This window comes from Anabrus simplex, chromosome 1 (assembly GCF_040414725.1).
Source record: "Anabrus simplex isolate iqAnaSimp1 chromosome 1, ASM4041472v1, whole genome shotgun sequence".
Lineage (NCBI taxonomy): Eukaryota > Metazoa > Arthropoda > Insecta > Orthoptera > Tettigoniidae > Anabrus > Anabrus simplex.
The window spans coordinates 1,191,178,451-1,191,205,836 of NC_090265.1; the positions used below are offsets into that span (position 1 = coordinate 1,191,178,451).

Sequence of the window (27,386 nt, forward strand, 5' to 3'; positions counted from 1 at the left end):
ATGGTATTATTACTTGATATTTTGCCGTGGAGGCATTCTACTGTATTGTTTTATTCATTAGATAAAAATAATAGTAATTACAATTTTGGTTTATCAAGTCTGGGGAAAGAAGGGTGCAAACTTCCTTGGGTCCAAAGGTGTCATAGTAGTTAAATTCGGCCCTAGGTGCAAGGATTATTTATGGTTATATGGTACAGTAGAACCTCGATAATTCAAAATCAGTTTATTCAAAATCTCGCCTAATTCGAAGCAGCTCTTGTTCCCGGAAACATGAGGTTCGGTTTTGCATGTTATTTAAATCGTTTAATTCGAAATATGGATAATTCGTAACTCGAAGAACAATGTCGGTCCCGTTACCAAAATTCAGACTTTTCATTCAAAACTGCCTTTACATTTTGAAAAAAAAAAAGGTATTTTACAGAGTAATTTAAATTCAAAATTTCTCCGCTTCATGGAAGAATGCGTCTTCCGGAATGTGAAGGGGTAACTTCGCGCGCATTTTCACCTACATCGGCGTGTCTACAGTGTGCTTCATATCTGCCATGTTCGAGCGGAATCGTAATTATTTTGTATTGGGCGTTTTTAGGACGCCACAATATTACGTAGCGGGCAGTGTGCGGATAGGTAGAACCTGCGAACACTGGAGATGCCGACAGTTGGCGTAAAAGCGTGGCTTATAGCCTATAATCAATTCGTACACACCAAACAATATTGGCAATGCCAATGAAACTGCAGTGTTTGTTTGTTTTATTTTTTTAAATGCTGAGGCCAAACGGACTTGTGGTTTTAAGGAGAGAATTGCCAGCCGGGAAATGTACTGTGTTGCTATGCAGTGCACACTGCACACAGAAGCGAGAGACTTCCTTACCCTGTCATAGGAAAGTTCGAAAAGCAACGATGTTTTAAGGGCATCAGGCACTTTCCATGCCAGTACAAGGCATCTGAAAATGCAGACAGTACAGTAATCCAAAAGATAAAGCATTTGCGCTGGGGAGCCAGCATAATTTTTCCTCGTCTTTGAATCATGTTTTTCTTTCTTTCGTTACGTGAGGTTATGTTTGTCATTGTTTTATACAAGAGCATTATTTGAATAATGTAAATGTACCTTGTTGGATAAATTTCTTAAATAGTGTTTTCCATGGCATTTGAAAAGATTAAACTGAGAATCAAGATGATTGCATGCATTAATGGGGTCTTAGAAGTGTCACGGCGGGAAATCGTACACTGCACTGTTGTTGTAATGTGGACGGAAGCGAGAGACTTTCTCCCCTCGTCATAGGAAAGTTCGATAAGCTGCGATGTTTTAAGGGCATCGGGTACATTCCTTACAAGCACAAGGCATCTAAAATGCATACAGTACAGTAATCCAATGAATAAAGCATTTGCACAGGGGAGCCAGTATAGATTTCTCCTCATCTTTGAATCATGTTTACTTTCTTTTAATTTCACTGCGTGAGGTTATGTTTGTCAGTGAGTTATCCAAGTGCATTATTTGAATACTGTAAATGCACCTTGTTGGATACATTTTGGAAAAAAAAAAATCCATGGCATTTGAGAGCTTTAAACTGTGAATCAAGGTTAATTGCATGCAGTAACAGGTCTTAGAATATATTGTGACACCGCAAGGGTTGGCATTTCCGACGTATGTGTTGGCGGTTAATGCGAAATCACATAATTCGAAGTCCGATTTTTGTGACCCAACGACTTCGAATTAACGAGGTTTTACTGTATATATGAACAAGATTCCATCATGGGTAATCCTACCTTGTTACGAAACAAATTCCTTAGATGGTAGTTTGCCGAGACCATTCAGCCAATCAAAGCCTTCCAGGTATGTGTATTAGTGGATGGTTATATCATTGCACATCCCGTTTTAAAGAAACCACCACCACAACCGCGCGCGCGTGCGCGTGCGTGTGTCACGCGCGCGTGTGTGTGTGTGCACATGCGCATCAGGAAAGTAGGAAATGTCTGACAAATTGGAAAATTTTTACCATCCTTTTACTAATAAAGAGCTACAAAACTGAATTTACTACATATCAATTTCATTTAAGTATTCTTAACAAAAACTGACCTTTTAGTACTTTCTTCAAAGACAGAACATATCAACCATGTATAATATACATATTTTTAAAGGACTTACCCGCACTATACTGAAACCAATAGGCACACTTTCTGACACGGATTCCTGAAACAGTGATGTGTAGAACAGTGGTTCGTTGTCATTCACGTCCTTTACATTGACCAGGAGCTGAGTAGTGTTTGATCGACTGGGGCTGCCACCATCTTGGAAGACAAAAGAATTATCAGGTGTTAAGATAACTAACAATACAGGCTAAAAATGTGTGTCTGAAATAAACATCAATATTATTACATACAAAAAAAAACTTATGCATCATCTGTGTATGTCATTAACCTGGATCCGCCCAAGATTGAATTTTTTGAGAATAAAGTTGTAACTTTTAGCGTTGGATACGGTGCGCGCGGTTTCAATAATAAGAGTCCAAGAAGACTGTGTAGTTTGCCGTGCCATATATGGCACGCTGGGCGGATTCAGGTTAACACATTCCTCATCAACCTACGTTGACACGATGCGAAACATCACATCCTTTGAACTGTTTAAACATGTAAACAAACATGTGTATTGCAAACATACCCCTTTCATTGAATGTCTGTGAGGCAGTTACATGTGTACCTTCGTTCAGACAACAGTGTAGAGCTTTTGTAATCAGTGTATGGACGTTCTGCGATGGCAAGGTGACGGATATGAACGTTTGATCATACGTAGATTGTTGCTTTATGTCAACAAGGACTATCAAAGAAAGACGCTGTGATGCGAATGGCAGTGAGCAGTGACCTGGAATCATTTTCAGAACACAGGTACTGCTCATGACTTTTCCCGTACTGGTCACCCTAGGGCAACAACTGCAGTAGATGACCGGTATCTGTGACTTCTAGCCCGCAGAACCCCGACCACATTGCCACCACAATTCACGACGACTTTATGGGGGCCACCAGGAGGCACCTGTCCAGGTGTACTACTCCCAACGATGATCTGGCACCCTCATTTCTCTTATGATATTGCTGTGTTTTCTGCATGGCATTCGTAAGAAATTTCATTTAACAGGCCTGCATATTACTGAGGTCTCTAGTCTGCAATATACAGGTTTCCAGGTCATATGTGAATATGGGAATAAGATACGATTCATCAACTTGGTTTGCAGGGGTACCTTCTTGTCCCACATCAGGGGATGTGCTAGGTTATAAATTGTTTTTTCTATTTGCTTTACGTCGCACCAATACAAGTAGGTCTTATGGTGATGATGGGATAGGAAAGGCCTAGGAGTTGGAAGGAAGTGGCCGTGGCCTTAACAAAGGTACAGCCCCAGCATTTGCCTGGTGTGAAAATGGGAAACCACGGAAAACCATCTTCAGGGCTGCCAACAGTGGGATTCGAACCCACTATCTCCTGGATGCAAGCTCATAGCCGTGTACCCTTGACCGCACGGCTAACTCACCCGGTGTTATAAAATTTAGATCCAATGGCCACTCTATTAAGTACTTCTCCCAAGGTACTTGAATTCTGAAATTGTTGTAATGTGTTGTCCATCAAACTGTATTTGGCAACCATTATTAGGCCTATCTCTACTAATTTTCATGGCAATGGTTTTTATTTTGCTCACTTTAAACTTAAAATCATTGAACTTGGCTACCGATTTGTTGAGCCGATCTTGCACCTCCTTTTCTGTCTCTCCCCCAAAATAGCAACATCATAAGTGACCACCAAGGCATTTAACTCTCCATTTAGTTCTTTTTTCAAGTCCTTCATTAGGGCATCCATGACTGCCACAAACAGCAGAGGTGAAAGAGCACTCTCCTGGTGTACTCCCCGAGTTGTCTCAAGCCATTCTCAATGGCCATCACCAATTCTGATATAACTATAGCACTTAATGTGTAACATTTTGATCCTGCCAGCCTCCATGGCTCAGGCAGCAGCGCGCCAGCCTCTCACCGCTGGATACCACAGTTCATATCCCGGTCACTCCATGCAAGATTTGTGCTGGACAAAGTGGAGGCAGGACAGGTTTTTCTCCGGGTACTCCGGTTTTCCCTGTCATCTTTAATTCCAGCAATATTCTCCAATATCATTTCATTTCATCTGTCACTCATTAATCATTGCCCCACAGGAGTGCGACAGGCCTCAGCAGCCGGCACAATTCAAATCTTCGCAGCATTCATTCATCCCATCCCTGACCCAGTCATTGACTGGAAAACAGGCTGTAGATTTTCAGTCATTTTGATCTTGCCAATAATGTATTCTGGTACAGATAGTTTTTATAGGCGTCTCCAGATGACATCTCTTTGAAATCTGTCATAAGACTTTTCCAAATCCAAGAAGACCACAAATAGGTCTTTTCCCCTTTTCCCAGTACTTCTCTCCATAAGCATCCACAAGGCAAAGATCAGGTCTTCAATGCTCCTGTGAGGTCTAATCCATGTAGTTCCCTCATCACAATCATTTATTTAAGAAGCTCATTTAATCTAAGAAATCACTTACACAATCTCTATAAATTATTTATTTTTTCCTGTCATTATCTGACCTATAATATGTGTAAATTTTTGTAAGCTGTTGTTGTGTTCCGTTGATTCTTTGATCTTTTTACCTCAGGTTTCAAAAAAATTATTAATATACAGGATGCCACTCTACTACACAAAACTTTGGCTCATTACAACTGCACAAACACCCACAGATAGAGTAATAAGTAGGGCCCAGATGTTTATGGCCTAAAAATGTATTGAATTTTCAAAACCTTCAAAATCTTGCCGCTGTTGAAATACCATTATACTGAAAATATACTTTTAAAATCTAGAACATTCCATAATAATAAATAAATAGTAATATTAATTATATTATTATATTTTGAAATTATTTAATTACTCAATCCAGAGCTAACTCTCGATTCTGCACAGAATGAAATAAATGTCATATCTGATGGCCGATCAGCAAGAATTACGATAGCAAATTACATATTTTTTAAAGTTTTCAAATAGGAACGATCTTCTATTTTCAAGCAACATTGACATGTAACGGGAGAAAGAACCACTCAACATCACACGATGTTATTGGAGCATATTTGAAATACGTCAAATTATTAGAGTTCAACGGAGCTCATCTTTCTGGTGCTTTCTATGCATCTGTCTCTTTCTGTACAGCTTACCCTCCTAATTCACATACCTATATATTTCTAAGAAGATAATTGTAAGAAATTACAAACAACAATTAGGAGATGTGAAAAATCCGCCTTTGAGACGACCGAAAGTAGGTACACTTTACAAATAATGTGTCTTCCAACTGTAACGAACGCAGGTATGCGAAAATGGAATAAAAAGATAAAAATATGTCCAAAAAAAATGAAAATTCATAGGGAAATATGACCATAATGTGAAAAATTACCAGAAAATGACAAAAAAGCATTAAAAGAGCCAAAATATGACTTTATATGACCCCTGAAAATTGTATAATTTTAGTAATCGTAGATAAAATAGTGCTTAACTTGTATTTCCAATGGAAATAATATAATGGAAAAAAAATATGACGTCATAAACATCCGGACCCTAGTAATAAGGCTATCAACAGTTTCCTATCATACTTCAAGTTTAAAGGACTGATGATCATGTCCACAGCCTCTAGGAAAAAACAAAGCAAAATTATTTAATTTCAATCCACAGCTTTTTCCGTATTGATTCCATCTTCTGTTGTACTATTATACTGCACTTTCATTACATTTCATCCAAAGAAATTCAACTACAGTTGGAGATTGATGAGTCTGAACCTTGATAACAAATACTTTATTCCTTATAAATGCTTTATTTTGATAGCAGTTATACCTACTGTCTAGCTTCTACTAAGGAGAGTTGTGTTAAATACACAAGACATTAGTAAATTACAAACATGTAATACAGGAAGGAAGAAAGGAAAGAAAGAAAGAAAGAAAGAAAGAAAGAAAGAAAGAAAGAAAGAAAGAAAGAAAGAAAGAAAGAAAGATTCAATGATAGTAATACTTTATATTCCATGACAACACCGTTTGGAACTCATAATCTTGCCCACTATTGTATTAATGATCAAGGAAATATGTGTATAAAAGCGAGAATTCTCGTAGCCAGTCACCTACTGTCAGCTGAGAAACTAGGAGAATTCTTAGGGCTTGTCACCCATATGGCACATCAGATAATGAATCTGTGTATAAATATTGAAATACTTTGTCTTCACACAAGGCACGTTGCATGAGAGCGCAATCTTGATCATTGTCTCTAGTGCGTGTAAGATCATTTATAGGAAGGGGAGTTAGGGATTGCAATAACTTACCAAGGGAGACATTCAATAAATTTCCAATTTCTTTGAAATCATTTAGGAAAAGGCTAGGAAAACAACAGATAGGGAATCTGCCACCTGGGCGACTGCCTTAAATGCAGACCAGTATTAATTGATTTGATCACCTGTGTATAAAGGATGTTTTCACAATTACAATGACCTTACTACTCCATGACATGATGACAAATATTTCAAACTCTAGCCAAGAGACCGCGTAGCAAACTGAAAATTAAGCCAGTATGTAAAACTGTCCACACCCGCTGGTCACAGTAGTACGATCTCTGGGGGATGGTCCTTAATGTGTTAAGGAATTATCAATTGAAATGATCCACTGAAAATAAATCTCACACAAAAAGAAAAAAATTAATGAATTACGGTATCATGAAAACAAAAAATGAACATGGATGAAGAAACTAGAAGACACTCACCTTGGCCACGTATAACGAGTCGATAGCTGTGGATAGTTTCATAATCCAAGGGCTTCATTAGTGATACTTCACCAGTTAAACTATCTATGCTGAACTGGTTCTGTGTGTTCCCACCGATGATAGCGTACCGTATAGCAGCGTTGTTCCCCTGGTCAGCATCCACAGCTCTAAAGCATAATAAAGTTCTATCAGTACACAGTTACATAATAGCAATTAGCACTATTTATCTTCAGTCAAATTATAACTTGTAATATTATTAATAAGGTGTTACTGTCTTACTAATGTAGATAAGACAAAAATGACTATAGATCACCAAATAATGTATTAAGGAGTTAGGAACATACACAAAGAGGAAAACAAATGACAGGCTAGTGTAGGCAGTGACAGTGTGCAAAGATGGAAAGTTGGTACTTTAGTGCTTTTTTGTATATCCTTGTCTCTTCTTACAGTTGTTCCCTCTGCCCACACAAGCCAGTCATTTTGTTAGCCCTTATGTGCCAATACATATGAGATTTTTTAAATGAAAAGTCATATCCCTGTGATTTAGAATCCTTTTTCTTGCATATTATTCAGTTTTCTCTTTACCTACACTTCCCACAATCATGGAAGAGGAATTTTCATATAAAGAATGTTCCAGTGGGAAGTTCCACATTTCAATTCATTATAATTCATGTTCATGATGGTAATCTTATATCAAGTGCACTGAAGTTATGTACAAATTAATGAAGTTTTCAACAGACTGTCTTTCTTATCGGCAGACAGTACAGTATTGTTGGAATGCTGGCATTGGTTTCGGCTCTAGCGGATTTTTTTACTCTCACTGTCAGTTATCAACACAGGCAGAATGATGTCTTGCACAATCTGGCAGTGTGTGTTAACTGTGAAGAAATACTGGCTTACCGAATACATTACTGCCACACAAAGGGCTTACCGTCAAGACTATGGTGTTGGTGATGTTTCTGACTGAAAGACAATATTGTAAAGCTTGCTGCAAGACTGGAAGAAACAAATTCATTACCGAGTGAGAAAGAGAGCACAATCCTCGGCCAAAAGTGTTGCAGATGCCAGAAGATGTCCATGAGCAAAAGCTTTGCTCCCCTCAGAAATCACTGCACTGACTGATGCAGGGGAACTGGATACTCTGTGATGATGTGCCAAAGAGCAATTTAAAATGCAAAAATCAGAACGTTCAGAGACTGATGATGATAAGCATACATATGTATTATTGCAACTGGTTCCTCAACATTGTAGAAAGAAACTCTACAACTCTGACAATGTGTGTTACTGGTGAAGCTTGGTTTCATTTCTCAGGGTATGTGAACTCTCAAACAGCAAGGATTTCACCATCAGAAAACCCTCATGAGATCCACAAGCAACCACTTCGTTCACAAAAGGTGGATAAGTGACGTGCAATTTCTGCTGAAAAAATCACTGGACCAATTTTATTTTAAAATCTGTGAACACAGCTGTTTACCAGGCCATTTTCATGACCTGTGTGGACCAATTAGATAACACTGAACTTTCGCGGGGATACTTCCAGTAGGATGGCACCATGCACCTCTTCAAAGAGTCCATGGTACTCATCAACAACTACTTCGAGGACCGTGTTATCTCTAAATAACTTTGGCCTCCAGGATCAGCAGACTTGATATAAGTAGCTTATTTCTAGCAGGATTATACATCCTGTAAATCATCTTTCTATTCAGAGGCAGATGGTTTTCACACCACCTGCAAGTAAAATTTTTCATTGCCCTCTTTTGGACAAAGTTTTCCATTAGCAGCTGATTTTTTCCATTCAAACTATGAGTTGTGTGGCTATTTTCAATGATATTAACAATATTGTACTTTCTTGACATTGAAGCAGCATACATTTAAAATCTTCAGATGTATATCATGTAATAATAGTAATGCTATCCATCAACCAATACTGTAACTACAAGGGTTGTAAGTAAATTGATCCACACATTAAAAAAATTATGTTATTAACCTTTTTGGAATAGAGTATGTTTACGAGGAGTGTACCTAAAATGACCAGTTGTTTACCTGGTGGTGTAGAGAAGAAAGATCAAAGTGTATTATGCAGTCCTCCTTTAATCAATTTACAACATAGGCTGTAACAGATGTCAATATGATTTCCTTCCCAAATGTTGAGAAAATTATCCTTTTTTCCATTGAAAATTAAAAGTGAGATTTTTTGAATATGAGGACTATTTCAATACACTTAGAATACAATCGATAAAATATCACCAGCTGTTCTTTTTAGTAGTACAGCAATTGGTGATATATCATTAGTTGGTCTGTTTCACAAAGATGGATCCCAAAAAGGAAAATGGTATAGACATATTTCTGGCCATATCACATAACAGTAATGGGTTTTGCGAGCAGTAAGTTGACGAAAAAGAAAGAACAAAAGAATATTAGAGTTTGCTGCTGGTCTTCTAAGAAAATTTGGACAGTATTTCATTTTTATTTTGTCCTATTATCAAGTTTCTATGTCATAATTTAATATTTTCATATTTTGGTACTTTTTAGAGCATAATGCTAAAACATACTGTGGAGTGAAGAAAAAGAATGATCTATCATACATACTCTATCCCAACACTGACATATGCTTTAAAAACTTTGATAATGAGGGGAGGAGAGAGAAGCAGAATCCAGGCTAGTGAGAAGAATTTTTGGAGAAACAGAGTAAGAGTTAAAAAAATAGGTAAGATAAGGATTAGTACAAGTGGAGCCACTGCAGAATAGGATAGAGGAATCAAAGGTTATATGGTTTGGACATAGAGAGAATGCAGAAGAAAAGGATATGCAGGACAATAGGACAGGAAGGCAGCAAACAAAGAGGAAAACCAAGGGACAGATGGCTAAATGGGGTGGAGGAGTGAGTGAAGAAAATAGGGGAGGACTGGACCAAAGTGACAAATGAGAGATGGTGGGAAGACAGAAGATGATGCAGAGGCTTATGTTCTAAACAGACCCAGATGCTGGAAGCTGTGCAAGATGATGATAATTATGATGATGATGATGATGATGATGATGATGATGAAGGTAAGTGCATGCACAGTTTTTGAGTTATTTTCAGGTTATAGAAATCCAAACCCTACAGATGACTATAAAATATTTATATGACAAGTAGATCTGAAAGTTTCTAAAAAGTAGATATTATACTGTTTGTGGTAATTAGCTCTGTATCTACCTAGCATCATGTTTTTACTGAAGAGAAATTGTAAAGTACTCACTTAATGGTTGCTATGACAGGATTCTGGCTCCAGTTCACATTCTCAGGTACCTGGACAGAATATGTTCGTTCTGTGAACTGTGGGTAGTTGTCATTATCATCAAGAATCCTGACAACAACGGTCGCTGTAGATGATTTACGCTCACTAATGGGTAGGCCTTGATCAGTGGCCTTGACAATTAGCGTATACACCTCACATGATTCCCTGTCAAGCATTGTCCGTGTTGTGATGATTCCAGACTTAGGGTCAATACGGAATGCTTCAGGCTCATCACCTGAACCACCAGCATCTTGACTAACTATAGAGTACTCAACCTATAAAAAGGAAACAAAAGGAATTGTATAAAACATGTGGCTGTTTTGCACTTTTATTCATAAGGATCAAACACTGAAATGTTGAGTGACAAAGCAAAAAAAAAATCAGTGTTCTCCATCAAACAGTATAGGAAAGTTTAACAGCAAAAATATTTCATTACAAGCAAGCATTTTGAATTGATGCCATTTTGACTAACTCCATGTTAATTTTGTCCCATTTTACTCAACCAGATGTCAGACAAACCAGAATTCTTTTTGAAGCAATTGAAAGATTCAAACAAATGCAATTCAAGTTATATATAAAGATGGGAACAATGAAAGGAATACATAATGAGACAAACAAAATAACAGGTCAGTGCGGAAAAAGGGAGAAATAGAAAGAAAACACAAAAGAACAAGGACAATCTCCACAACTTTGTACGGTACTGTCTTCAAACAAACGGGTTTTCTCGTCATCAATCCAAGTTCTCCTTCATCCATTTCTTCTCAGTGATCTTCTGATTCTTAGTTTCATCGAGAGGAAATTTCGTCCCATTTTACTCAACCAGATATCAGAGAAACCAGAGCTCCTTTTGAAGCAAAGGAAAGATTCAAACAAGTGCAATTCAAATCATATAGGCCTACAGAAAGACACTCACAGAGGGACGATTTCGACAGATTTCAGTCTTGATGTGGGAGTGTAGGACAAGGAGAAAGGGAGATAAACACGCAAAAAGATATAGATGAATACAGGTGGTAAAAGACCAGGAGCGCAGGACATCTAAAAAAGAAGAAAACTCATTTTGGGTAACCTACAGCTGAGTTTTAATTCATTTTTTCAGGTGAATGCCAAATGTGTTGTTGCTTCATTAAGTGTGGACTAATTCTGTACCTACTATGTCACAATCAAAACCAAGCAATAATAACATAACAAGAAAATAAATATATAGTGTTCATAGTCCATTTTACGAATATGAGGCTTATATGAAAGACTACAAAGTCTTCCAGAAGAAGTCTAGAGATGATAGAGATCTGTTATTTAAAACAGAAGATGAAGATTATTTTCCACCATCCACTATCCATAACAGATAATCTGTTGAGTCACTGTAACTTCATTCTGCAGCACAACTTTATATAAAATTTCCAGCTGCATCAGAGGACAGTGAATATTATTACTAACAGCAGTATTGCAGCTATGTCACGTTCATAGCCATGGTTATAATCGTACTTGAGCACAAAGCAATGGTGTCATCTTACAAAGAAAGATCCCAGGTTCAGAGCTCGAATAGGCTGCTTGGAGCAAAGGAATAGTTTAAAGCAAGGAAGCACTTTCACCATTACTTTTCTTTGTTTGTAGTGGATGAAATAATGACATCAGTAGCAGGAATGACTGAGAAATAGAAAATTAAGGCAATGGTGTTTGAAAATGACGTGATAGCACGGGGTAGTAAAGAGGAACAACAGGAGCAGCTGAATGAATTGGTAGAAGTAGTGGAAAAGTATGAAATTAAGTCCAATGTGAAGAAAATTGAGTTTCTGGTTACAACACAGAAGGATGACTGACCAACAGTAAATACTGCTTGGAGGAAAAGGATTCAAGAAAATGTTACCAACATCTGTTTCAATCCGTATAGAACTTTCTTCATGTGGCATACTCTGTTTCCTTTCTGTAGCTCGGATAACATCTTCTTGGACTTGTCAATTACAACTTCAGTGCAGTACTTCATTTCAATGATGAACTTTAAAACTCTTTCAATGTACTCCAGAACTTCCATTCCAATCGTCAAATGATCGTGATACAAAAACTGTCAAAACTCGCTGGTAAACCGTACAGTAACAATATCGACAGAAGGTCGTTGTTTATTGGTACTTCCATATCACTGAGTCGGTCAACGAAGAATCTTCTCAGATGATCACGAATGTCATCGCCGTCATTCATGCATTGAAGCACTATTTGTTTCAACAGGTTAGCTTTCCTTGCAGGGCCTTTGGACTGGTAGACATTTTCCAACTTTTGCCACAGTTCTCCTGACGTCACACAATCCTTCACCTGTTTCAACTCAGTTGAAGAGATTCCCAGAAGTATGTCTGACACAGCCTTACTATCTCCTGACTCCCACACCAACACTGCAGCCATGTTCTCTGCATTTGCCTCAGGCTTCACCTTTTACACCACTTACGTAGGTCCACACACCATTTTTTAAGAGTAATGCTTTTGTGTGAATTTTCCACGAATCAAAATTGTCTTTTGAAAGCATTTTGATGTGTCTTATCGCAGGCGATGCCAATTCTCGTTCTTTCTCATCATGTTATGGAACGCTCATTGCCTGATTTTATTTTTCGTCGTCCTGGTGACCTTTATTGAGGCAATGTTTTGTTTTATGGATTTGAGACTTGATACTGTTTTCAGCTGAGACTAAAAACTGAGCTGATGCATTAAAGAGTTATTCCTTATTGACTTGACCTTGGTCTTAAAGTGTTGGTACCAAGCTCGATAGCTGCAGTCACTTAAGTGCGGCCAGTATCCAGTATTCGGGAGATAGTAGGTTCGAACCCCACTGTCGGCAGCCCTGAAAATGGTTATCCGTGGTTTCCCATTTTCACACCAGGCAAATCCTGGGGCTGTACCTTAATTAAGGCCACAGCCGCTTCCTTCCCACTCCTAGCCCTTTCCTCTCCATCGTCGCCGTAAAACCTATCTGTGTCGGGGCGACGTAAAACAACTAGCAAAAAAAAAGTGTTGGTGGTGATCTTTATCCCACCTTACTATATTACCACTTCATTGGAGGATTGATTATGTCATTCATTTATCTAGTTCTCCGGTATTATAATTAGAAATTTATTGGATTAAGGAGTTATTCCTTATTAACTTGACCTTGGTGTTAAGGTGATGGTGGTGATATTTACTCCACCTTACTATATTACTACTTCGTTGGATGGTTGATTATGTCATCCATTTATCTAGTTCTCCGGTATTATTATTATTAAAAATTTATTGGATTAAGGAATTATTCCTTATTGACTTGATATTGGTCTTAACATGTTGGTGGTGATATTTTCTCCATGTTTGACTGTGGGAACTCTTCCTACTTCATTAGTCAAGCAAAGTCTTCTCCATACAGGCCATCAAGGCCCTGGGAGAGGTGGAAGGTAAAAGCTTCCACTATCCGTAACCTCGGCACTTGATGGGTAGAGTTGTTAGCTCTACACCCGGCCACCTTTGCCCCCAGGAATTAACCTGGTACTCATTTTTGGTGTAGGCTGAGTGAACCTCAGTTCCATATGCACCTCCGGAAGTAGAAATCTCATTTCTTAAATTTTACGACTTCCTGACGGGGATTCGAACCCACGTCCTTCCAGGCGAACCGAGCACGCCTTTACAGCCTCGGCCAGGCAGCCCCACTTCATTAGTAGTTCGATTTTACTTTATTTAACTTTGCCCTCTGGTATTTTATAAATTAATTTATTAAAATTAATTCTTCACTTCTAACTTTATTGGATTTGGAATGGTCTCTCTTTCAGTCCCAATGTGCTGTTGATTTTCATATGAATTATTATTTTTTGAGGGCATTTGGTTTGAGGTTTCTGCTCCCTGGAAACCTTCAAATTCTCCGTCCTTATGTTAACACCGTACTGAAACATTAGTTTCATTTTTCTATGTTTATATCTGTAAACAACCTGTAACAACAACAAGTAACAACCTGTTCCTTCTTCTTCTTTGGGCTATTAATTAAAAAAATCAACTTTATTTAATCTTGTTGGTTTCTTAAAGGACACTTGTAATACTGATATACTGTTGTTTATTAAATTTTACTATTTCTAAACTAGGTCTTATCCTTTCATGATAATGGTTCTGAACTATTCTCTAAAATTAACTGAGTATTACTTATAATTATTTTTAATTGAGGTCATGATTGCAATGATCCACTAATGAGCTCGGCCTCCACATATTTACCCCTTGGAGGTAAGTTGCTTTGTTGCTTCACTGTAACTTGGCAGTAAATAAAATATACACTGAAAGCAGTAACGTGGCAGTAAAGAAATATAAACAGGAGAGGAGATAGGTAACACAGTAACAGTAACACCTCACAGTGCACTGAGATCAGGCAAGATAAAAATTAACACACCGTGTAAATACACTGAAACCCAGAATAAATCAGTAAATAGTAACACAGTTTCACAAGACCCAAAGCACAAAACAAATAAAGAACAGAAATAAATTGGGACATGCAAGAAGCAAGAAAGCAACTTACCTCAAAGGGGTAAATATGTGGAGGGCGAGTTTGTTAGTGAATCATTGCAATCACGACCTCAATTTAAAAAAAAAATATAAGTAATACTCAGTTAATTTTAGAGAATAGTTCAGAACCATTATCATGAAAGAACTGAAATAGAGACCATTCCAAATACAATAAAGTTAGAAGTGAAGAATAAATTTTAATAAATTAATTGATAAAATACCAGAGGGCAAGGTTAAATAAAATAAAATCAAACTACTAATGAAGTAGGAAGAGTTCCCACAATCAAACGTGGATAATGGTGGAGAAAATATCACCACCAACACATTAAGACCAATATCAAGTCAATAAGGACTTAATCCAATAAATTTCTAATTATAATACCAGAGAACTAGATAAATGAATGACATAATCATCCAATGAAGAAGTAATATAGTAAGGTGGAGTAAATATCACCACCAACACCTTAACACCAAGGCCAAGTCAATAAGGAATAACTCAATAATCCAATAAATTTCTAATTATAATACTGGCAAACTAGATAAATGAATGACATAATCAATCATCCAATGAAGTAGTAATATAGTAAGGTGGAGTAAATATCACCACCAACACTTTAAGACCAAGGTCAAGTCAATAAGGAATAACTCCTTAATGCAGCTCAGCTTTTAGTCTCAGCTGAAAACAGTATCAAGTCTCAAATCCAAAAACCAAAAGCATTGCCTCAATAAAGGTCACCAGGACAACAAGAAAAATTAAATCAGGCAATGAAAACATATGACAAATCACAGTCATAAAGCATATGAGTTTCATTTTTCTCAACACATAGGCCTAATTAACAACAGTGCATGATTACATAATGTTTGGACATAAGTTACCACACCAGTGAATGAAACAGAACTACAGAGGGGTTTCAAAAAAGTTAGCCTGCAGAACTGAGAGGCATATTTAAGGTTATCGGCCACTGGTAATTAAAACCAAGGTAAAATAATTGAATTTAGGAAAACGGCCAATAACGTACCTTAAACGATAATCCTTCACAAATAGTACATGTCTGACATATTAGGTAGAAGTAATTAAAAACATACAGGAATAATAATTAGACGTTGGAAAAATACCAATGGATATAGAATTACAAATGGAAAAGGACAGAGACAAGATTACTGACCACCGGAAATAAATTAAACCAAAACATTTAGATTTAGAAAAAGGTCATTAATGAACTATATCATGATAATATTTGTTCCCTATTACTAACAAGAATGACGATAAAACATGAGTAAAAGTAGAAGTGGAGAACCTAACATCAAAACCTAAATAAAAAATAAAAAAAACACACAAGGTCAATTTATCATCAAAAACACGATCAGAAGGTAGAAGAAGTTAAAACAAAAAAACAAAAAGGAATGTACCAAACTTCCCTCCCCAAAGGGATGGAAACCAGGATAAACCCCGGTAATATATGGAGCCTACATCAATGCGTATGTATATCATGAAATCCAGGCAAAGACTGCGAAACGGCTATGCCAACAGAGCTCAAGGGCATCCTATCTCCCATTAGTAATATGGAGAGAGATGGGGGTATACACCAATCAGGTTCATTCCACAACACAGGACTAAACAGAGAAAGACCTGTATAGCTCTGCTAACATATTAAGGTGGACATGACTTATGGTAATTCCAATTTTAAAATACCGTTACAGAACGTAGCAAACGGAACTCTGTGTGGCCAGTCACATTGTCAACAAAGGAAGCTATTTTTCTGTTTGCATAGCGACCATCATGTACGTAGCGTGTATTGCAGACGTAGCGATTTGTATGGCTGCCATAACTTTAATCATTACAGGATCGAATAATGCTTAACCTACGCTAATTCTATTTTCTAGAAATGTAGTCACCTAACCACTCTGTTGTCTAGTCCAACAGCCCTCATTTTCATTAGTAACCTCCCGTGATCTGACCTATCAAAAGCATTGGATAGGTCAATAGCGATACAATCCATTTGACCTCCTGAATCTAAAATATCTGCTATATCTTGCTGGAATCCTACTAGTTGAGCTTCACTGGAATAACCTTTTCTAAACTCAAACTGCCTTCAATCAAACCAGTTAGTAATTTCGCAAACATGTCTAATATAATCAGAAAGAACGCTTTCCCAGAGCTCACAAGCAACACATGTCATGCTGACTGGCCTGTAATTATATGCTTTATGTTTGTCACCCTTTCCCTTGTAGACTGGGGCTACTATTGCAACTCTCCATTCATTTGATATTGCTCCTCCATGCAAACAGGAATCAAATAAGTATTTCGGACATGGAATGATATCCTAACCTATAGCCTTTAATAAATCCCCAGAAATCTTATCAATCCCAGCTGCCTTTCTAGCATTTAGCTTTTGTATCTTTTTATAAATGTCTTTATTACCATAGGTCACTGTCAGTATTTTGTCAGTATTAGTCACCTCTTCTATCAGGACATTATCTTTATATCCAACTACCTTTACATATTGCTGACTGAATATTTCTGCCTTCTGTATGTCCTCACATATACACTCCCCTTGTACATTAATGATCTCTGGAATGTCCTTCCTGGAACCTGTTTCTGCTTTAAAGTATCTATATATGTCCTTCCACTGCTCCCTAAAATTCATATGGCTGCCAATTATGTTTGCCATCATGTTATCATTAGCTGACTTTTTTGCTGAATTCAATTTCTTAGTGAGCTCCTTCAATCTCATCTTATTCCCCCAACCATTCCCAACTCTATTTCTTTCTAATCTGCACTTCTTTCTTAATTTCTTAATTTCCGCTATAATATAATGGGTCCGTACTATGCCTTATTACTTTTAAACGTACATATCTGTTTTCACACTCATCAACAATTGCTTTAAACCCATCCCATAGGCGGTTTACATTTTTATTTACCATTTTCCATTGATCACATTTGCTTCTTAAAAATGTCCCCATTCCCCTCTTATCAGCTATATGGTATTGCCAAATAGTCCAACTTTTACAACATTCCTTTCAAACACATTTATTTTTAACTCTGACAAAGACAGCTTCAGAATCACTTACACAATCTATCACTTCAGTTTCCCTATAGAGCTCATCTGGCTTTATCAGCACCACGTCCAGAATATTTTTCCACCTAGTTTGTTCCATCACTTTCTGATTCAGCAGTCCTTTCCATAATAACTTATTCACCATTTGCTGATCATGCTTTCTGACATTCGCATTCCCTTCCCAATTAACTTTTGGTGACTTCAGATCACCTGCTACAATAACGTTCCTTTCTATGTCGTTCCCCACATAGCCATTATCTTTATATCCACAGTAATTTTGAATCAGCATCAGTGCCAACCTTGCCAGGTCTGAACACCCAAAAACATCAAGTTGCCTATTGTCTTTAGAGATGAGTCTTAAACATAGAATTTAATGGTCTTCATCCTTAACTTTTTCGCAGCTTACAAATTCTTCTTTCACCAGTATAAATACTCCCCCTCCTATTGTTCCAAACCTGTATCTACGATAAACACTCCAGTTCCGTGAGAAAATTTCTGCATCCATAATATCTCTTCTCAGCTATGATTCAATTCCTTTTACAATGTCTGGTAAATATATCTATCAAATTACTTAATCCCATTCCTTTCTTTACAATACTTCTACAGTTTAAGACTAACAATTTTATGTTATTCTTACTTGACTTCTTATACTGGCCATCGCCACTCTCTGGTCCACCCCGTTTCCCTGAATATACCTGCCTATATATCTTCTAAACAAACCTCCTAACTTAGCCTATATGTATCATTGCGGTTCAATGACTACCGACTGTTTTTCCTGACCTCTATGTTTTCTACTGTCAAGAAATACACACATCAAAAAAAGGTTTTGTATCACCCATTCGTTCAAGGTACAGGAAACTAAATATGGCCCTGCCTCATGAGGGTATTTGCATTTGAAATAATTTCAGCTCACCAAACAAATAAAAATATTTCACATGGGAGTTTGCATATTGATCATGGAAAAATGTTAGTAGGGCCTACAGGGTAGTTCATCCCCTTCTTCGGATAGCGGCTGCAATCTGTCATGATCCATGAAGTCAGCCAGCCAGTCTCGGTTGAAGTTGTTCTATTCTTCACAGGCCATTGTGCATACATTGTGCAGAGTTTGTGGTCAGTCTGCACAATCAGAAACAGCACTTTTCAATCAATCCCAGACATGTTCAATGGGGTTCATGTCTGAAGAGCAGACAGGCCACTCATGTCAGATGATCCTAGTACAATGAAGGAAGGTGTTCACGAGAAATACATGATAGGAGGCATGTGCATTTTCGCCCATTAAAATGAAATCCTCCCCAAAATGCTGGTGATACAGTTCCATTATTGGTTGCAGAATATTGTTGCTGTATTACAGAGCATTTGAGGTGCATCAAACAACTACGAGGGGAGTACAGTTAACCCATGGAAAACCACCCCAGAACTTCATGTGTTACCACCTAGTGGTACATGTGGGACATTGTGTTGGAGGAGTATGATATTATCAAGTTCCTTCCAAACAAGCTGTCTGCCACAGTCAGGAACAAACAGATTTGATGTTCAAAGGTAAACAATCCTGCGGCATTATTTCATGCCTCATAGGTAACAATTTTGTATAGCATCACGGTACTATCTGCGTCCGACGGGAAGCCGCAGCAGCTTGTAGGTACAGCACAAGCAATGAGTAATTTTGCTACAAACATCAGTCGTGACAGACAGTGGATCAATGCATATTCATTATCAAACTGTTCATTATGCAGTACATACAGTAAATGTGTATCTAAGGCACAACTGCACTACCACTTCTCGTCAGCACCTCAGTTCGCAAGTCATCACGGACAGAACTGTTGTTTATTGTCAGGCCTTGATACTTGAGATAGGAGGATGCACGCCAGCCATGCTTACACCTCACACTTCTAACCACGCAACCACGCGACTTCTCATCAGACAACCATAGTACACAAGAAACTCGTTTATTCGACCCTCATTAATCCGGATCTCCGGTTTATCCAGATCGAAAATTTTAAAAAATATTTTTACGTGTACAGTATTACTTTTACTGCATCGACTCTTCTTGAATGCCTTTTCCGCCAAGGATAGATAAGGACAGGAATTGGAAGTAATTCGTCCACGAACTATCAAAGGTACCATCCCGGCGTTCGCCTGGAATTGAGAATGGAAACTGTGGAAAACCATTCCCATAAGGGCTGAGGTGGGATTCGAACCCATGCTCTTCTGAATGCAACACACTATTAATTCACTGATGGTGAATTCAAAAATGAAACCAGGGCTCCATCAGAAGAAACAATGACTCATGGAGAGGCAACAATGCATTATTTTAGTGCATAAAACAGAGTAGTAATTGTATGAAAAGTGTTCTTATATTTTTTGTACAACTGAAAAAAGGTATTACTGTACAACTTATGTTAATAACATGTACTGTATTATTTTTTTTCTTTTCAGATCATCCAGATTTTCAATAGTCCGGATCAGTTCCGGTCCCACTTAATCCGGATAAACAAGGTTATTGTGTATATGAGATCGTACTCGCCATGGTCATTAGGAATGCACAATTCCCATCTTGCAACCTTCTCCTTGACAGTTTGACCGGACACACGACTTCCCGTAGACCCCATGAATTCTGAAATCAGTTCCACAATACTCCGCCATCGGATATAATGTTCGAGTCAACAGTTGAAGGAAGCGATCGTCATTGGCAGTTGTTGCACGTCTATGGCCCTGAACGGGCTAAGACCTACACTACCGGTCAAAAGTTTCGATCACCTAACACAACTATGGATTTGTGGTTAAAACAGGGATGTAGTTTTAAATAATCTATCACAGCCCTGTTCTATTAATAAAACAAGCATAAACATGTAAAGACTCTGTTGTGTATTTGACCGGTTTTCCGCACGGAGGGTCGGTGATGAGTAACCACAACAACACTGACGTGTCTTTACCCAAGACGTGTCCACTCGAATAGGCCTCATTCCTTCAGCTGTCTGGTAGCAAGCAGTTCACATTAGTTTTCAGTACACTGTGTGCAGCTAGCAGTGTGTTTGTGTATCTGATCAGGTGCATACCATACTACCTCCAAATGGGACGGAAGCAGGAGATTAGAACTGAAAAACGTGCTGTAATTGTAGCTCTGCATCACGAAGGGTATTCTAGTAGGACAATAGCAACAAAAGTTGGCGTAGCCCAATCTACAGTGGTGTATATATTGCAGCGGTTCAAGCAAACCGGTGCCAATGCAAGTGTTTTAACAATCTGGAAGACCCCGTGTAACATCATACAGGGAAGATCAGTTCATATGTGTACAGAGTAAGCGTCAGAGGACTCGTACGGCACCTGAAATTCGCGAGGAAGTCAATAATATGCGAGCTACTCCAATCTCTATCTCAACAGTGCAACGCCGTCTTTGTGAATGAGGTTTAAAGGGGTGCATAGCAACATAAAAACTGGAGCGTGCAGCAATGGTCCAAGTGTTATTCACGGATGAATCGAAGTTTGAAGTATTTGGGAGCCATCGTCGAATGTTTGCTCAAGAAGTAAGTATTAATAACCACCTAATCGATACTTTATTAATGCCTCAGGCAAAATTGAATAAAATTAAAACTTACAGGACATCTTTCGACCACTTAGTGGTCCTCTTCAGCTGTATAAATAAAGAACTGAAAAGAAAAACATTATGACAATAAGCACAAATAAAAGTTCTTTGGAGACTCCTTTGATAAAAATGGAGGTCATCAGAATAGGTCATCTTGCCTCTCGTTCTTGTTTGGAAAAGATGTTTAATCTGCGCTGTCTAGAGGGTCTGTTTTAGCGCAATCTGGTGAAGTAACGATGTGATACAGTTTGACAGTTCATGGAAAGCTCTGGAGAGAAGGGAAGTAGAGTTTTATCGTCATCTAAAATAACATGTGAGGGAGGAGGCAGATTGGGCTGTGCTTCTGCGATGTCATGTTTGTTTATATCTCTTGTTCGTCTAGTCTGTTTCATGTCTACCCATTCTAAGTATTTGCTAATATTCTCATATAAGATGTTTTTATGCTCGTTGTTTTCGTTGAGATTCTCTTCACCGTTTTCCAATTTATCAAGAACGATGTGGATGTTTTCCAGGTTGTTCATAAGATTACCTTTATTAATCATACAGATAATTTGAAGGTCCTGTTTTATATTGGTGAATTTGTGGTTGGACTCTTTCATATGGGATCCCATGGCAGAGAATCTTTTGTATCTTTCAACATTGACGTGTTCTTGATAAATTGGAAAACGGTGAAGAGAATCTCAACGAAAACGAGCATAAAAACATCTTATATGAGAATATTAGCAAATACTTAGAATGGGTAGACATGAAACAGACTAGACGAACAAGAGATATAATCAAACACGACATCGCAGAAGCACAGCCCAATCTCCCTCCTCCCTCGCATGTTATTTTAGATGACGATAAAACTCTACTTCCCTTCTCTCCAGAGCTTTCCATGAACTGTCAAACTGTATCACATCGTTACTTCACCAGGTCGCGCTCAAAAACAGACCCTCTAGACAGCGCAGATTAAACATCTTTTCCAAACAAGAATGAGAGGCAAGATGACCTATTCTGATGACCTCCATTTTTATCAAAGGAGTCTCCAAAGAACTTTTATTTGTGCTTATTGTCATAATGTTTTTCTTTTCAGTTCTTTATTTATACAGCTGAAGAGGACCACTAAGTGGTCGAAAGATGTCCTGTAAGTTTTAATTTTATTCAATTTTGCCTGAGGCATTAATAAAGTATCGATTAGGTGGTTATTAATACTTACTTCTTGATTAAACATCGATACGGTCATGAAATGGACAACTTGTAATACGAATGTTTGTTCGTCGACTTCGTGGAGAACTTATGAAGTGTCAGTGTGCGACACCTACTGTGAAGCATGGTTGAGGGTCGGTTATGGTGTGGGGATGTTTTGCGGGTGATAAAGTCAGTGATCTAGTGCGAATTAATGGAACAATAAAGAAGGAAGGATATCACACGATACTGATCAACAATGCAGTTCCATCTGGCAAGAGGCTTACTGGTCGTGGGTTTGTTCTGCACCAGGACAATGACCCCAAACATGCCTCCAAATCGTGTAGAGGGTATGTCAATAGAAAAGAGAAATGTGGGGAACTGAAAAATATGATTTGGCCAAATCAGTCACAAGACTTAAATCCCATTGAACTGTTATGGGATGAACTTGACAGGGAGGTCCAAAAACTGAGGTCAACTAATGTTGAAGAGCTATGGAATAATTTACAGAGCTGTTGGACTGCAATATCTACACAAACACTACATAATCTTATTTCCAGAATGCCAAGAGTTTGTGCAGCTGTTCGGAGGGCAAAGGGTGGATACTTTGAAGAGGCTAAAATATAAACCATATTGTATTCTACTTAATGATAGAGAGAGAAAATATATATTTTGTTGGTCTATTTAGTTTTTACGATGTGTTTGTACACTGAAATAAAGTATCTAGTTTTGTGCATATGTGATCGAAATCTTTTGACCGGTAGTGTAAACCAGTGTGAACTGATTCCATGTCCACATTACATCACTTAACCTCAGTGCACATGTCGAGTAACTTCCCTGATTGACAAGCTTCCTGCTGTAGTGTGATTATGCAGACACGATCAATGGTCAACAGTATCCTACATGGCATGATGGAAGTTCACTACACTGGTCCAAACACATCTCTAATGCTTCCTTACCAATAGGCTACTCCAACTTCAATTGAAATGCCACCTTACATTCAAATGTGAAATTCATAAACTGTAAGTGACACTCTACCCATAGGGAGCATATATACGGCTGAGGGCATGTTTATAAACAACTTATGGGGGTGGCTGTCTGATATGCACAGGAACAGTCACAGTAGCAACATCCATACATTGTATCTTGTAATGATGCAATACCTTTGTTGATGTGTATATTTTATAATTTCCCAATGTTTATCTGGCTTTCTTTTTAGCTCACACTGCTTGCATCAAAATTGAAGATCTCAAGAATGCCTTGTTTAATGAGTACAGATCCCCACCCTGTTGATGAGGCTTGGAAGTAGAAACAAGCTCAATGGAGCTACAGAGAAATGGGTCTGGAAGAAATAGGATTAATGAGAGCTGATCTAAGTTATGTTAAGGCGGCAGCATATGATGATCTGAGATTTTTATTGTCTTCGTTTGTTTTCATGTTTCTTCATATCTCTCCCTACCATTGCTCCATATTCCCTAACTGCCATTTTGTTTGTCCTTCTTCTATGTTCCTATCCTCTTTCTTCGCTTTCTACCTTTCTTTGATGGTCTTTATCTTATGTCTCTTGCCTATTCCTATGTTTATCCAACTTTCTTCTTATCATAAACTTCCTGCAACAAAACTGAAGATCTGTTAAGATAGCTCTTCAGTAAGTTGATGCCCGTCCTGCTGATGAATTGGGAAAACAAATGCTTTCGTCGGAAGCCAAGAAGGAAACAATGTAAAACTAGGAATGAATGATGATGAGAGAGCATATCTATTTGAAGACTGCAGTGTACGAAGATGAGGAGACTGTCCTTGTGTGTTTGCATATTTGTCCCTGTCTCCTCTTTCAGTTGTTCCCTCTTGATCTGTCATTGCATTTACCCTACTATATGTTCCTTTTCATATTCTTATCTCTCTACATGACTTTCTTTTATGTATACCCACCTGAACATGAAGACAGAAAGTTAATTCTTAACTTCATATTATTCATCTACCATACATGATTTAAAAGCTTACTCTCTTGCTATTAAAATCATTACAGTTGTCTGGAACTAAATGTACTTCATGGTACATAAAAAACTTACTAGGTGACTCAGACCCTACTCAACTATCAGTACAAAGATCTATAGAAAGGCTCTTGACACGTGAGTCTGTAGATACTGGCAACTAAAACATACGTTCATTGGGCAAAGTGCCTACTTCATTGAAGGGGGCCTTTTATATCTAATCTGCCTCAGCTGTTATAATAGTGCCAAATGACAGATGAATGTACACTGCATCACCCAACACATATATTAAGATTTTATACATACCTCAGCATTACGTCCTATATCTTGATCAGTAGCCCTAATTGTGACAACAGTTGAACCCACAGACACTGATTCTCTCACTGCTGCCTCATACTCATTTGATTCGAATGCTGGAGCATGATCATTAGCATCAAGGACGTTAATTTGAAGAGTAGTGGTCCCACTACGAGGTGGAAAAGAATCATCCACTGCAGTAATCCGGAAATAATGAACATCTACCAACTCACGATCCAAGCTTGTGAGTGTTGTCACAACACCTGAGTGAGAATCTATTGAAAACATGCCCTGAGAACGAGAATCAACAAGTGATACCATTGAGTAACCGACAGGAGAATTCTCAGGGTCACGAGCCTTGACGGTTGCCACTAGAGCTCCAGGAGGCCGCTCTTCAACAACAGAAACTAGATATAACGTTTGTTCAAAATATGGAGACTGGTTGCGAAGTTCTCGACGAACTCTGTGAGCTATATCGGTGTCATTCAAGTCTTGGTGATGGTAAACAATTTTCAAGCGATGCTCTGTTTCAGAAACAAGTCCTCCTACTTCACTTAAATCTCTACGAGCACTATTAGAATCACACTGAAATTCAAGAAGTATTGTAACTTTCCACAGAGGTTCAATGATGCACTGATCACTAGAAGAAACAAGATCACCAGCATGAGTTTCAATACGAAACCGAGGATCACTAGAATCAATATAACGCACATGACATAATTTCAGGACGGTTGATGGTAGAAAGGACGAAATACTATTGATAAACTGACTTTTACGCAGACAAATGTGTTTCCACCCTTCAGTTCCAGGTATTGCATATGATGCAAATGTTTCACTGATCCAACGCTTAGCCTCTGAAACTTTCACATGAATTCTATTATCATTAAAAACACTCTCTTCTTCATCCTCATTTTCCACATCATCTTGCCGTTCACACCTTCTCCCACTCACAAATATCCTTAATGGCAAGGAATAGTAATCCACTCCACGACTAAAATTTGATACAGAATCTACATACAACGTGAATAAATTTGGATAAAAAATACCGTCACATTCTAAATGTCTCTTAAGCATTACTCGTCCAGTTCTAGAATCAACATGAAGAATACGGTGCACAAAACCAGCACTTCGATGATTATTAATCTTGTAATGGCGATGTGATCCCAGTCTTGGCAATGTTGCGTTGAATATAATATGCCCAGGAGGTTCATCTTCTGTAATGATGATGAGGTATGAAAAGCCATGACCGATGATGTTGAGGACTAGGAGTACGATCATAACAATTGAAGAAATATGCCACATCATTGGTGGAAACAGGGCTGGTCGAGATGAATGCATCATGAGAATATTTGCTGAACAGGTAACTCAATAATATAAGGCACCTGTTCTCATCACTGCATTCTATCCATGGGGAATTCTTAACTCCATTTCTCTGCACCCTGGAACAATAAATACAATATTTTTAATCTCACTGTAAGCTGCTCATAGTTTCCAACAAGCATACAAAATGAACAAATTAAGAAACTTTTATCTGTATATTAACATGCAAAACATATTTGTGTACCGGCATGCATGAGCTAATTTCTACTTTGAGAAAAATGATACAAACATTGTAAATCACATCTGCAATGTACAGGCTGACATAATTTCAGGATACATGATAGAACACAGAATATATTAGGCTTATACTAGTAAACTGGCTTTTATGCAAACAAGTATTCTGTCACCCTTTAAATGTTCCAGTATACATTGGTACTCCAAAAATAAAAAGTAAGCAAAATGAATCACCATACGCTGACAACTGTTATCGAAATGAATTAGTCACTGGAGTTTTAGAATGTTCATTTAGTATGTTTTTATGTGCACATACTTGAGTAACACTAGTGAATATTCTGCCAAATCTTATGCTTTGCACATGTGATAATTGTGCATTTATTTTTGTTATAGGCCTACTGAGGGTGTTGATTATACTTCCCCAAATTTAACTACTAAAATTGATGAATTGCATCTAATTCCAATATCCGTGTTGACAAAATACCAAATTTTCAAGTGAAAACTGACTTTTATGCAGACAATTTTTATATCATGCATTTAATTATGCATTATTTTTATAGAATACATAGGTTCACAAGCAAATAATACACTTCAAAATACAAGTACACTTGGTCGTACTAGGAACTATCGCTTGTTTATATCCTGTGCCCTGTCATCTGGCTCTGTCACCAGGCACAGTAGCGAGCTAAATCTATGACTGCTCGGTACGTTAGCCCTTGGTGATACCGAGGTTCCTTTCACTGTAACATTCTGTAGATTTATGTTTGTTCCTTTGTCCTTTGGTTTTTGAAGTTTATCTTAATTGTGTAGTGTTCAGTTCAAGATACAAAATCTTTTCACAAAATTCATCTTGTCCTGTCAGTAATGCGAGTCACATGATGACTGTACTCAGTCCACTAACATCCCTCCTGCTTGGCCTGCTGTCAACTACTCACTGTGATAAACTAACACATGTGCCACCTCGCCCAAGTGTAATCCATTCATTACAAAAATATTAATTTTAAGGATGTAATACGTTGTTTAAAAACTACACTGCAGTCGAAATTATTGTCATGGAAATGTTGGTATATGAGGTATGTAAAACATGACAGGCCTAGGTCTACTTTATATAGGAATGTTGCATTGTATGAATTTAAATATTTTCTAAAATAAAAAGAATACG

At 37.9% G+C, this 27,386-nt stretch overlaps 1 protein-coding gene across 1 annotated transcript in view; it reads right to left on the minus strand.

Annotated features, from left to right (window-relative positions):
* The window catches only part of stan (Protocadherin-like wing polarity protein stan), a 302,411-nt gene extending 276,403 nt beyond the window's left edge, over positions 1–26,008 (minus strand). Inside the window, exons 1-4 of the mRNA XM_067138004.2 lie at positions 24,680–26,008; positions 10,041–10,354; positions 6,802–6,968; positions 2,144–2,286 (exon numbers count right to left, since the gene is read on the minus strand). Of these exons, the coding sequence (XP_066994105.2) occupies positions 2,144–2,286; positions 6,802–6,968; positions 10,041–10,354; positions 24,680–26,008 (1,953 nt within the window). The remainder of the gene's footprint in view (positions 1–2,143; positions 2,287–6,801; positions 6,969–10,040; positions 10,355–24,679) is intronic.
* Positions 26,009–27,386: the final 1,378 nt, after the last annotated feature.